This window comes from Macrosteles quadrilineatus, unplaced genomic scaffold, assembly GCF_028750875.1.
Source record: "Macrosteles quadrilineatus isolate MER2022 unplaced genomic scaffold, UCM_ALF_1.0 Scaffold_59__1_contigs__length_746527, whole genome shotgun sequence".
NCBI classification, from domain to species: domain Eukaryota; kingdom Metazoa; phylum Arthropoda; class Insecta; order Hemiptera; family Cicadellidae; genus Macrosteles; species Macrosteles quadrilineatus.
Window position 1 is genome coordinate 142,455 of NW_026542652.1, and position 14,915 is coordinate 157,369.

Below are 14,915 nucleotides of genomic sequence, written 5' to 3' on the forward strand. Positions count from 1 at the left end.
ACCTCTGACATTCTACCAGATTAACCTCAAATCTTTATTTTGTACCATTGCTAATTCACTAGTTATCCCAACATACGGTTAAGTTAGATTTAAAATTATTCTTGAGGATTCTAGCGGTTTCACATTTAATTGACAAAAAGTAATATTTTAAATTATGAAAACATTTCTAATATATTTCTTAAAACAAAGTTAATGAAACCAACTAATTCAACAACGTATGTGGGTTAATATGACTTGGTTATCTTATAAAGCAACAAAGGATGACCTGAGATGAGAAAATGATGTTCATTGTCTCGTCGTACGTTAGAAGGTACCAAAGTACATTCATCAAGTTCTTTGTGCTTTTACACTGACTTAGGACCAAGCTTTCATTCTGAAATGTAATAATGGGTTTGGATATGTGAAACTACAAATTTTTGAGTTCAGAATCAAACCCACGATACGTTTTACTAATGCTGTCGTGAATAATATATTTGATTGGTAACATTGTGAAAGTAGTGTATTTGACATCAAACATCAAAAGTAGTGTATTTTATTGATAACATTATACGAGTTAACTTATAACATTATACAAGTAGGGTATTTGATTCATAAATTTATATAAGTAGTGTATTTTACCCATAACATTCAAACGGCATATTTCACTCATAAAATTATACAAGTAGAGTATTTAATTCATAAAGTTATATAATTAGTGTATTTGACCCATAACACACAAACAGAATATTTGACCCATAACTTTATACAAGAAGTATTGTATTTGACCCATAACATTCAAACAGTATATTTGACTCATAACATTATACAAGTAGGGTACAGTAATTGTATCTTTATACACTAATTGTATATCAAATCATTTTTATTTATGCTGTACGTACGTACACGAAGAATATCAGAAACTAAAACACAAACAAGTTTATTATGTTTCTTATTTTATGTACATAAAATCTATACAAAATCGTCCTGTATCTGTACATATTAATTGTGTGTATTTTATATGAATTATAATTTTCATTTCTGTTTTTTTACTCTTTTGGTTGATATATGACATGATAACAAAGTATAAGACAAGTTTATTAAATTCCTTTGTCAGATTTTGAAAACTATATGTTTTTTCTTTTTCTTTATCATTTTTTGTAGTAAAATTATTGCATGGAATTAATATAGCTGTAAAAAGAAATCTTCTTTAGAATAGGACGTTTAATCTTGGATATATTGTCTTACTCAATTTCTAAATCCCTTTGTATATATATTCGTTTTCAGATTTGATGGATATTTATTAAGAAAATATGATCTGATATTTGTGTTGTTTTCTTTGAGATAACCGAAAAGATATACAGGGATGTGTATATTTGATTTCAATTTTTTGTATTATTTGTGTGTATATGATTGTGAAACACATGTATGAAGTTGAATTTTGGTGGAAGTAATACGTTCTAAAATATACTGGTCATTAAAGGTTAGTTTATCTAATTACGAAAAAATGGTTTCCGACAGGTTTAACATTATTCGACTAGATTCGATCCATTGTTTTTTTTTTTTAAACGAAACAACAATGTAAAAGAGTCCTTCCTACAACAGATTAACCTCTGAACACGACCTGATGGCAACAATAGATATAATCAGCTGGAGATTTATATCCGTGAAATGAAAACTCAGTGGATAAGATTTACATTGCGGTTGCAGTTCGTCGCTCGATGAGTTATGGGATTTAATACTTCTTTGGTGAAGTCCGAGATAGTATTACATTTGCAGATTTATTTATAATGTTTGGTACATTTGGAAAATAACTTTATGAAAATGCTTTACTTTATTTGAACCTGATTATAATAGACTAAAAAATCAAGATGTGCTAGCAAAGTATATTGTGCAGGCATTAAATAAAATGATTAGACATTTTATACACTGTCTGAGACTTTAGCCAAGAGTGAAAGGGAATAATAACGACAGGATTTTATACACCAAGACATTTTGTGTAAATGCCTTATCTATGTAATATTGAAATTTTTTGGGTATGGTTAGGGTTGGTTAGTTTATTTTTAAATCAGATTGGCTAACAGAAATCAGGAGTCTCAAGTCCGTTAGAATTATAAAAAATGTTGTATATGGTTTGGTTGGTTTTTTATGTAAGATTAGACAAAAAAAATAGAAAAAAGTCTAAAATGGGTCCTACAACAGAGTATTTTATACTTAACCTGTTGTGCCGACGGGCATTGTATAGAATGTATGATTATGTACTGTGCCGTTAACAGGGTCAGAGATTAAGAAGCAATTGTTCGTACAAACTATGTTACATGTGTTCCAAAAAGCCAGAATTATCATCGATATTATACTCACTATATCTATGTTAAATTTACCAGATGCGCATTAACAGAAATTTATATATTTGATTTATAAGTTAATTTTATTAAAACAAAAATAAACCAAACAATAAGTTTCTCACATAAAAACATTTAAATTTGAGAACGATAAGTTTATTTAACAATACAATCATGCCTAGCTTTTTAAATCATCGTGGGAATGTTTTCAATGTCATTTAGTAAGCTGTTACACGCAACGTAAGGTTAAATGAAGTGTTTTGATGTTGAGATAATGTCAAGTTCAAGGTGACATGTGTTCAAGTCAGGTGTTCTAACACCTGTTTTCTGGCAGTATGTGATGTTTACAAATGTGTCCATTACGTTTGAACTCCCACTGGCCAACTTGCTATAAATCAAGTTCGAAAGTAAATAGTAGTTTAGCAGACTATTTCAAGTCGTATGTTTATAGACATATTTGATTGTCAATTGTAGTCTGATTAAGGTCATTAAATCACTCTTGAAGTTACACATCTATATGAGTTCTAACTCATGTTTGTATCTGTTTTTTATTCTTTTCAACTAGGGAACTAATTCGCAACATTTCCAGGTTTTTTTGACACACCCTGTATAATTAGTTCAATTTGGGACTCAAGACTATTCTGAGGATTAAATCGACCTATGAAGGTATTCCCAATTGCAATCTGGATGCTTTGTCTGTTGATGATCTATTTATAGTCTCCTGAGAAAAGCTCTCAACAACTTCCATCAGACTAAAGGTCTCTTAAGCTTAACGATTTCTTTTATTTTCTTCCAATTCTTTCAATAATTTATTTTAAATTTATATCTGCCAAAAATGTATCACGTCCTTTGTTTCATACGAAAATCTTTGACACATTTGATTTTGATGTTGTCCTTATAATGGTGTGCTATAAATATTTCAATATTTAAATAAAAGGTCAAAATTATCATTTCAATTTTGTTTAAAAATTAGTTGTAATTAAGAAACGATTACAGGGTGTCTCTGAAGTTCCTCCCGACATTTTAAGGTAGATAATTTCAGGATCAAAGACGAGCTAAAATATAATGTTAAATAAATAACACATAGGTAATTATTGAGTAAAAAAAAGAAGAAAAAAATATTTTAGTTTGCCTTAAAACCAGGTAAGTTGCATCGAAAGGTCTGTAGAGAGTTCATGGTCACCCTGAATATTATACATTTCAGTGTATAGTGCTCAATCAATTCTTAAAAATGCAAATAGAGTGTTATTAAAATTGCATTACTGTTACTCATTAATGTGAAAATAAATTTTAGTACTACTAATATGATTACTATCAATTATCAATTATTTAAGATGGGGACGCCACTATGTGCGTATTTTAACCCAAATATGAGTGAAGGATGAGATGTAGGATGAGTGGCGCGATCTTGTAGTCTTGTTAGTGACTAGGTTACTATATCATATCTATCGTATCATGACTTTGAGTATATAGTAAGTTGTTTGTTTTTGCTTAGTTTAAACTGTTACATCATTAAAATCAAGTACAATTTACTTATCCGCGTATTTCTTAGTTGTATAGAACCCTTACAAACACATAAAGAGATTGTGATCATTTTAAGAAGTTAAAGAGACTATCATGTTTACAATACTTTTTGAGGATTCAGTGTTTTGTGTCATTCGTTGTTATGAAAGAATGTGCTACTAAAGTTTTCTCATTTATTAATTTATAAATAAATAGAACTACCTATCTATGAACGTTTTTCGTAACTCGGGTTTAGTTTAAAAGAAACACCCTGTTTAAATTACCAATTTGACTCAGTCTTTATTCTTTTCGAACAATGGAAAACCCCCATTTATATTGCGAATTAATTTAAATTGTCGATTAAACGATCAATAAAAAATACTAAATTCAGTGGTTGGATTTACTAGATCTAGTAATCGTGGATTGTGTTTTAAACTTAGTAATTGTATGGCAATTGTGATTATTCTAACCTATTAAACTACAAAAGTCAAAAGTATAAACGTCAATGTTTTAATTTACTAAATATACTAGTATAGGATGTTACAAATTTAGCAATTTGATGAAAAACTCCTTTAAATTGCACTACTCTAATGCAGACGCTTTTGTGATAGAGGACAAAGTAAAAACATAAAGGTATGCGAATGTACACATGCTGTCAGAATAAAGGGACAATGAAAGAGATTAACGCCATTGTCTTCTTTGACTTTACAAAAGTAACACAAAAGCTCACTCATTAGTATTTACCTTTTGAGCAAATGGAAAATCAAAGCAGTCATAAAGAGGTTTGCGTAATAATTATTTTTTATTAACACGTAAATTGTACAGCATTTAAAAATTGCAGAAATTAAATATGTTCCATATTAATTAGATAGTAAACTGTTAGTGTTTGCATGACACGTCTGTCCCAGATTACATTGTTTTAAAGATGTATAAGGTAACAAAGTATTCAATCCAAGTAACAACAATAATCCAAGTAATCCAAGGTAACAATGTAATGTATCCAAGTATTCAATCTTTGGTATGGTATAACAGAAATGTCTCGTATCTCGCTCGAAGTATTAAAATGTTAGATACCTGTGTTGCGTTGAAATAAAATAAAACTTCTCATAAAAAGGAAGTAACGAGCTTTAGTGGACTGTAAAATCGTGTAGTTAGAAAAACAATGAATAGAACAGGTGTTTATTAAAATCATTCTAAATACAAATGTCAACATAGAGAAAACAAGTAATTGTGGGAGTACGGCAAAGAGTATCAAACAAGAATGTTTAAAAACACACATATTTACTACACCACTTTGGCAATTTTGGTTTGCTACTAAATCTTATTTTAACCTAACTATTTAAAAACTTGTTAAGTAATATGGATGAGTTTTTAAAGTCCTTTTAAATATTTAATTGTTATAATTGAAATATTATTACATTAATTAAAAATTTAATTAAATCATGTTTACATAGAAATTAAATATTTGGGCCAATGTGGAATATAGAAAATGCTCAAAGAAAAACACTTGAATAAACAATAAAATTTGTATGAAAGTATTTCATTTCAAGTTAAAAACATATCTCAGTTCAAAGATTATTTCACGTTTAACAAACACACATATTTCAAGAGTGGAGTATTATTCTGATTCCCCAAAGGCAAAGAATGTTTCACCGTCTTCAGTCCAAGAACAAGCTTAGTATGGATGGAGATTTACATCAATATATACTTCACCCTGTTATGTTTATATTTCCATACCATCATTTAAAGGATTTTTCTATTTCAAATAAGTGTTGGTACAAAAAATTCAAAATCCTTTCCATTTACTACTATGTCTATCATGTAGTGGGTTTTAAAATTAAACAAAATTATTATCACTGTCGTTAATATGTTAATTTGTTCATGTATTTTGTTAGGATAATATGCATGATTATTTCTTCTTTATCTAGCAGTCGATGAGGAAGGACCTTGTTATCAGATAACCCACTCGCTCGTTCGGTCCTGCGTGCCTAGCTACTAACCATTAGACGTTTAGTTAACATTTGCAATTTACTTAACAAAACTTTATTTCGGACATGGCGGAAAAGTGTTACAAGTGCAACGTGGAGTGCGACAAGACTTCGTCCGACGTAATATCGTGCGTGGAGTGCAGTGACGTGTTGCACGTGCAGTGTGCGGGACTTGACATGAAGAGGAAGACCCGTAACCGTCCGTTCAAGTGTGGCAAGTGTAATAAGGAGACAGCATCAATGTCAAGTGTAAGTGATACCGAAGACTCTACTGTTATTAAAGCAATTAACAGCCTACACACCAAATTTAGTGATACGCTTGATCAGAAACTTTGTAGTTTGGAAGGAAAAATTAATGACTCAATTAGTGGGAAACTTGACAAAATTAATGAACGTATAAATACGTGGCAAGAAACAATTGCAGCATCGTTAGACGGCCTAAAATCAGAAAATGTCGTTCTGAAACAAGATTGTGATGTACTCAAAACACGTTGCGACGACCTGTCTAAACAAGTAAACTCATTGACGGAGCAGCTACAAGACCTCCAGCAGTACAGCCGGATAGACAACCTTGAAATCGTCGGAGTGCCCTTGACCAAGAATGAAGATGTGTATGCCGTCCTAAAGGCAGTGGCTAACACCATTGGTACGCCCTGGAAGTATGAGGACATTTCAATAGCGCATCGGGTGCCTTCAACCCGCCAGAGATATCCTAACATTATTGTTAAATTTACCCGAAGAGTTTCCAAGACGACGTGGCTTCTTGCGGCTAAGGAAATTGACCTAACTGCCAAAATGTTGCATCAGAGCTTCCCCGACACACCAATATTTATCAACGAACATCTCACAGGCCATGCCAAAGAAACTCTAAACTGCGCCAAAAAGCTCGTTAAGGAGAAGAAGCTAGCTTATGCATGGGTCAAAGAAGGCAAGATCCTGGTGAGGAAGACAGCAGATGGGAAACCAGCGCGTGCGAGGAGTCCGGAGGACGTCAAGGCGATAGCGGCTCAACCCACGGCTCAACCAACTGCTCAGTCAACGGCTCAGCGACGGCTCAGCGAAGGTGGCAATCAGCGCGGCAACAACGGCTCCAACACCGACAAGGTGTCACCGTAAACACTACACAGTTATGTGTTAATTGTGCCCTCAACTAATAAGGTACACAGCTCAGTATTTTTATTTGTTTTTTACCATTTTATAATTTTGTTGTTTCACTTGTAGGTAAATTCTTTTAAATTAATTATATTATTTGCTTCATGAGTTCATAAGTCACTTGTATGTAATTTATTTAATCAAGCTATAGATGCATAACAATTTTTGTCTGTAAATCCAATAATATGTTTTAAATTTCTAAATAAAAGAAATTAGACCATAAACCACCCTTTTTGATTAATGTTGTGCTTAATAACGTCCTTTGATAGAAAATGTCGATTTAGGTAACAAAACGTTATACAGTAAATTTGATATTATAAAATTAATATTTTTCATAAAGCTAAACTCAATTTTTATCACCATATACAAAATGTAATAATGACCACGACATTAGTTATTAGTATCATTATTATTTTATTTATGAAGGTATGTTATGTAATTGCTTTATGTATGACATTGATAACTGGAGTGAAACACGTTTATTTTCTTTATTACCAGAATATTGTTAGATTATAAATTATTTTAATGTAGTAAAAGTATATAGGTCCAATGTCAACATCTCATATTTTATCGTCCAATGCTTCATTTATCAATTTATTATTAGCAAAGAATGTTTGTTCTTTATCGAAAAAAATTGCAATAACTTTATCAATTGATATTTTGTTGTCTTTTGAAACACATTCTTGGACAAATTACAAGGTTTTCCTAGTTAGTTAAATGCTACTTAATAACTAATATTTTAATTCCAATATTTTAACAAAACCACTCAGGGTGAAATTCAAGTTTTATGTCTAATAATTATCTTAACTCTATTCTCAGCAAAATATATCGAACTTTTAGGGGTTATTGATTTTTTCATGTATTAAGATAAAGTGTAAATTCTATTGTTCTTAATTTTTAATAGGTTTAATTAAAATACAGAATATTTTATTGTAGCGGCTGCAGGTTCCGTTCAGTGGGTTGTCTGTTTTGTTTTGTTTTTTTCTCAGAAATTTGAGATATATCTTTTATTTACCTTTAGCTCTAATAAATAGTTTTTTTTATTATTTTTATTCATGGAAGATATTAATGTCTATAGTGATAACTACAGGCAAATTGAATGTACCACAGTAGATTTCTTAAATGATATAGGATTAGTTTTTAGTAAGAATAAAAGCTTTTTAAACATTTTTTATATGAATATTCGAAGTTACAATAAGAATTTTGAGTTGCTTCTTATCTTGTTGCAATCAGTAGTTTTAAAGTTTGATATTATTGCGCTGGGGGAAACATGGTATGGGGGTGTTGGGGAGGGGCTACATTTAGAGGGGTATAAACTGTATCGCACAACTAAAGGGAAAAATCAAAATGATGGGGTTTTGATGTATGTGAGTGAGAGAGTGAATGTGTGTGAATGTAAGGAACTGGAGCTGGGCGACGTTTACGGGTTGACCTTAGACTTTGTTTATCAAGATAAGCGGTGTAATCTGCTATCTGTGTACAGGACTCACGACAGTGACCTTGACAACTTTACTACTGCTCTCGAAAAATACTACGAAAATAAAACCAATAACAATACCTATTTTTTAATAGGTGACATTAATGCAAATCTACTGGAAACTAACAACAAGACAGAGCGTTACTTGGATGTCTTGTATGAATGTGGTTTCATGAATGGTATAAATGTACCGACTAGAGAGGTAGGTGGTAGTAAGACATCCATTGACCACATTTTTATAAGTCACCACGACTTTACTGCACTACGAACTGCTGTTGCGAAGACTGAGATAACTGACCATTACAGTGTTTGTCTACAGATTAACTTCTCCAACAGAACAGAACGTACATCACACGAACTGTACACCTGCATAGACAAAAATAAACTGAGTACACACATAAAGGACTGTGACTGGACAGACATTGTACAGGAAAATGACACCAATACATGTTCTAATCTCATGATTTCAAAAATCCAAGATATGGTTAGTAAGTCAACAAAAACATTAAAAAAGCCAAATTCTAAACTCAGGAAATTAAAGCCTTGGATAACACATGACTTGGTTATAAAAATTAGGGATAGAGATAAACTTAGTAAACAGATAAAAAAACAACCTTTTAATACAATTTTAATCAATAATTTCAAAAGGCTAAAAAATGAACTTAACAAAAATATTAGAGAAACCAAAAATAAATATTATAGGGAAAAGATTTTGGGGTATAAAGATAATCCTAAAAAGTTTTGGAGTGTTTTAAATGAATTGGCGGGTAGACGCACCAAACATGACATTTTCCCACTATCTCAATATACTCTGAACAAACCATACGCACACACCGACACTGATTTAAGACCACTGGTGGCCAACGAATTCAATGCCTATTTTACCCAAGTTGGGTCAAACATGGCAGCTAGAATTGACTCGAGTGGTCCACCTGTGGTACACGACTCTGACTATGCTGTTGACTCCGTCCTCACACTGCACACTGTTACTGAACATGAACTGCACGGCTACGTCACCAGACTGAGAGGAGGCTCAGCTCCAGGGTGTGATTGTGTATCAGCTGATTTACTCAAGGAAAACTGGGAATCAATAAAACAACCACTTTTACACATCACAAACATGAGTATCCGGAGTGGAGTTTACCCTGACGCTTACAAAATCGCCAAGGTTGTTCCTCTATTCAAGTCGGGAGACTGCTCTGAGACTTCGAACTTTAGGCCGATCTCCTTGCTGAGTGTGTTAACCAAGGTATTGGAAAAAATCATTAAAGACCAGTTAACTAATTATTTAAATAATTACAATATTTTAACATCACGTCAATTTGGATTCAGGAAATCAAAAAATATTTCTGACGCTTTGTTTGAAGTTAACAAAGATATCAATTTAGCAGTTAATAAAGGTAATAAAGTTGTACTAGTATTTTTCGATTTAGCAAAAGCATTCGACTCTGTTGACAGATCAATACTTTTAAAAAAACTGGAGTTAGTTGGGATTAAAAACATTTCATTGAACTGGTTTGAATCGTATTTTTCTGAAAGAAAGCAATTCGTTGTCATAAACGGAGTTCAGAGCAATTTAGCTGAAGTGGACTATGGTGTGGTTCAAGGAAGTACCCTTGGTCCTTTATTATTTTTAATATACATAAATAATCTAGTGAAAATCAACATTGAAGGGAAGTTCTACCTCTTTGCAGATGACACTTTAGTATTGTTCGAAGGTAAAGATTGGGAGACTGTTTTCAACCTCGCCGAAAGAGGTATTTCAAAAATAAAAAAATGGTTTGATCAAAATGTTTTGACACTTAATGTAGATAAAACCAAATTCATGCCAATCACTTTTAGTCATCGTGGTGACACACTCATCAATGAGTTAAAAATTCATTCTTGTCCAAATTTTGATCCGGCTTGTGACTGTCCAGTGATAGATAGAGTGCAAAAATATAAATACCTTGGCGTAATTATTGATTATAAACTTTCATGGGCAGATCACGTATCATATCTAAACAATAAACTAAGAAAATATATATATGCTTTTAATCAGTTAAGACAGGTTTTGGAATTTGAGGAAATCAGAATTGCATATTTTTCTTACGTGCAGTCTTTGCTTGACGGAGGAATAATAGCCTGGGGCTGTGCATATAGTTATATTTTAAAGCCATTATTAACCACCCAAAAAGCTATAATTAAAGCAGCCTTAGGCAGGTGTCGGCGCTACCCTTCGGATGCTCTCTTCAATGAAATGAACGTTCTCGACATCAGACAGTTGTTCATCCGAACCATGACTATTTACATATTCAAACACTTTAATGACATTTTTGAAAGAGTAGCACACGAATACAGAACCAGACATGCACTAGGTGGAGGAATTTGCTTACCGAGACTAAATAGAACTTACTCTACGACGAATTGTTACTATGTTGCTCACATTATCTACAACAATCTGCCTCACAACTTACGGGAAAACTATTTTGGATCACTAGTTAAATACAAAAAACCAATTACATTATGGCTACAAAGTATGGAGAGATCAGCTGCTCAAAATGTAATGATCTCAACCTACAGACAATGACCAACTTACAGACAGACAACTAAACTCACATCAGCTGATAAGGTGAAAGAACGATTGAATGTCAGCGTAAACGTCGCGCGCGTCTTTGTGAGCGTGTGTGTGTGATGTGTGTGTGTGTGTGCAGTTCTCGATTCTGTGCCACAGGGACAGAGCATTGACGGCCCTAGTACCCTAGGGCTACCAGCCGCTTGTTGGTGTTGGGACGAGGACAGCTGAGTGTATCAGTGTGTGGTAGTGTGTGTGAGTGTGTGTGTGATTGCGTGTGTGAGCTTGTATGTGTGTGTGTATTGGGAAGTAGATAGGTTATCTTTGGGGGGAGGGTGATTGGGCTTGGGAGGGGGGAAGGGTTCACTAATTGTCTAATATAGTATTACACTCACTTACCATTAAGTCCTCCAGCGTATCTATTATTCCAAAATCTTTTTTTTTTCTAAAATAACTTTTTTTCTTCATAACTTAGCTTAAAAAATTTATAAATATATACAATACGACTCTCTTCCACACACAGAGGTATTCCTTCTTTGTGGAAGATATTTCGCTAATTTAAAAAGCTTTTTTATATGTTTATGTTTATATTAAATTTTATATTATTAAAATACCAAACAATATTGTAAACATTTCTGTATGGTACTAACATGATTTGTAATTTGTAAATATTTTGGCGGAATAAATGCTATTTTGATGTGATTTGATTTGATTTCTTTTAGAATTCTTGAATGGAGTTGAGTAACCGTTCTCAAACTATATATTTGGAATATTTAGCAATCATGTAGTCGTGGTTATTATTTTTGTTTTCTGAAATTCATTATAGTACTCTAAAGTTCAAATCATTTACATTTATATACAAAATACAACTTTTCATTTCACAATTTAAGCCATTAAACGTTCTACAAAGCTTATTCAACGATGAAATCATTATGGCTTTACAAAGTAGTTGAACATACTGTGTGTTAATTCTTTATGCTTTTCATTAGTAATCCTGGAAGAGAAAACATTTTCTTTCATTTACTGTACAAGTAATCGTCAGCCCTAATTCTCCCAAACGATACCTAATTCACTACAGTACTGTACTATATTAATTTGTCATGTTACTATACTAAGTTGTATTACAGTATATTTTTGTTATAACGAATTAATTCAGTTCTCTCGTACAATGTAGAACTAAAGATTTATTTTATTTTTTAGTTACATAATATTTGAGTGAAGAAATTATTGTTTACAAAGTTATAAAAACATCGAGGAGTTTCATAAGTGTTGTAAAACAAACGTAATTCCCTCATTGGGTCTTTTAATTATACTACAGACGTTAAACCAACATGAGTAAAACAATTAGACGACTTGTATTGTTAAACTTGTACATATCAGAGCAAATTACTGAATTTGATCAAACTTCTCAACTTTGTTAGTGTGCAACTTAGATGCAGCAGATTTTAGATGCAACTTAGAAAGCAGTTCTATCTGAAACCTTTATAGTACTTTATATGTTACAAAGAATTCACATTTTTCACTTTATACATTTACACAACTTTTTAGAAAGCTAAGATTTAAGTTGATGTTTGCAATAACATGTGATTAGAGATCAAATAAACTAAAGGGGATTTTAAATTACACTTATTATCAAGATATATTTATCATCGAAAGTCTTGTTATCGAGGTTCCACTCTATTTAGCCTCCACCGAGTTGCAAAAATTCCAGCATCCACCTAAAGGGAACTTGTATCGATTCCTAATTTAAACTAATAGATTTTGACAATGATTTCAACACATTAGAGGTTGCGTGTATCGAGTCAAATACTCGCAAGAAACATTATTAACTGTACCATACACACGTCAGATTGTCTGGCAATGTATCTTATACGGGAGTTTGTCACGCTATTTAGTAGATATGTGCAACTGTGTGGCTGTTAGTTACTTTCTGGTCTAGTTTCATGCCTTTCTAGTTAAGTTTCATGCGCTACCTGGTGTGTGGTAACAAATGTTATCCATTAAAATAAATTAATGGAGTTTAGATTGTTTCAACATTTGTATTTGAATTTTTAGCCAAACGCAAACCGACTGGTTACTTATTTCATTTAAAAATCTCCATTTTAATATAATTTCATATACAAATTAAAATAAGTAGGAAATGAAGAATGTTCAGAGATGTGTAACTTTCAAAATCCACAATCTAGCTATAAATAGAGTATTTGAGATGGAAAAGTGTTATTGTAACGATAATATATTCTTTACATTAACATGTAACTTCGTAGAATTTCAGTATTGTGGAATATAGCCATACTAAGCTTGTATTTCCTTGGATTGAGGTCGGGAATAAACTTATTGCTCTCGGCAAATCAGAACAGTAAATGTCAGAAAACATGATTCCATCCCTTGAAATATGTATACATATTATGTTGAAAGTTAATTCACTAAAAATAAAAACTCTTTAATAGGTTATATAACATTATTTTAACAAACATTTTACTAGTCTAGCCTAATTATTGGCTGTATATTAAATGGAAAAAACCCCTGTGTAGTTACACACTACACAGTATTTTCTGTGTAGGTAGGTGTAGGCCTACTGACTAAAACAATGTGGTGAATTTATCCATACAACTTCTACTTAGACAACTATGAGAACTATTTTTTTTTACGGATTGGTTTGTATTATGATTAACCATTCTGCAGGTATTGTAGGTCAGAGGAGTCAGCCGAATACATGATCTTTGATTTAAACAGCTCTCAGAGGTTAGAAGGACAACTCCAGCAAATTTGGTAAGAGGTTAATAGCCTTTTAAAGGAACAACAGAGTGGAAAACTATAGGCATTCATCGGACGCCTGAATATGTAGGGTCTTTCAATAAAACACTGGTTGCGCAAAAATTCGAATATTCGGATGTTTATGGTTTAGGCCTGCCCCTGTTAGATAACATAATTTACAAATAAACCTGCACTATAAGTTTCGTCATAATTTCTCAGTAGTTTCATTAAAACATTCATACAGCACAAAATTTTCTTTCGTGGATGTTAAACGTGCATAAAATCTACGTTATGGTGAATTCAATCCTATAACAGAATCTTGATACTGTAGTTTATTTATTTTTGTAAAAGGTTCGCGGACTTTCCCTTGTGTTTTCTTGTCCACATAGCTGTAAAACCTAACCAGCAGAGGAAATGCGTAAACTGTACTGATAAAGATTATTGGTAGATACCAGGATTCGAACCCACGACATCTAGGCCGACTGAGCCATTGACTCCCCGAATGCTGAGAACATACAAAGCTCCATACGCTGTACGAAACGCCTCAAGAATCGTCCACTAAATTAGTGAATGTAACTTGAATGATCCACCACGACAGATACAGCTGCCTTTCTAGTGATTAAGGCCACCTTAGTGAGAGGATCACTAGTGGCGTCACTATCACAATCACTACGTAGTAATGATCCCTGCTTTTGGCTAAACACATTCTCACTCAATGGTTATGTCTTGGTTACGTAGCCTTATTGTTCTTACGGTCATAGCAACAGAGGGACACTGCTCAAATAACAGTTTTGAGGATATTGACTGGTTATAATTTATTTCTACTAATGGCTAAAGACATAATAATAATTTAACAAGTTTTTAGCATATAAGTAATAGGCGATTATACAAACATTGTTGCATCCCTTCATACATCCTACACAACCGATTTACACTATTGTGGTGTCTTTTTCAAGCTTATGATCAATCAGAGTGAATAATAATTGTAATGAGGGAATAACCTTTAGGCATTTGTCCCCTTAGCCTTTTATTTCTGGAAAGTCCTTTTAAAGTTCCAGTGTTGCTGATGAACCTGTATAGTAGATTTAAATTTAAACTTTTTGTTGTTAAACTGATGGTCACATTCAGTTGGTTGTTTAGCAACAGTTGACATGGTCATTTCATGATTG

The 14,915-nt window shown here is 32.5% G+C and overlaps 1 protein-coding gene across 1 annotated transcript; it reads left to right on the forward strand.

The window, feature by feature from the left end:
* Nucleotides 1–5,875: 5,875 nt before the first annotated feature.
* Nucleotides 5,876–6,925, forward strand: LOC128981935 (uncharacterized). The gene has a single exon (XM_054400930.1). It carries the CDS (start codon nt 5,876–5,878, stop codon nt 6,923–6,925), a length of 1,050 nt encoding a protein of 349 aa, XP_054256905.1.
* The last annotated feature ends 7,990 nt before the right edge of the window (nt 6,926–14,915 follow it).

What these genes read in the sequence shown, in the direction of transcription:
- LOC128981935 (XM_054400930.1), top strand. Translation starts at nt 5,876, where the DNA reads ATGGCGGAAAAGTGTTACAAGTGCAACGTGGAGTGCGACAAGACTTCG.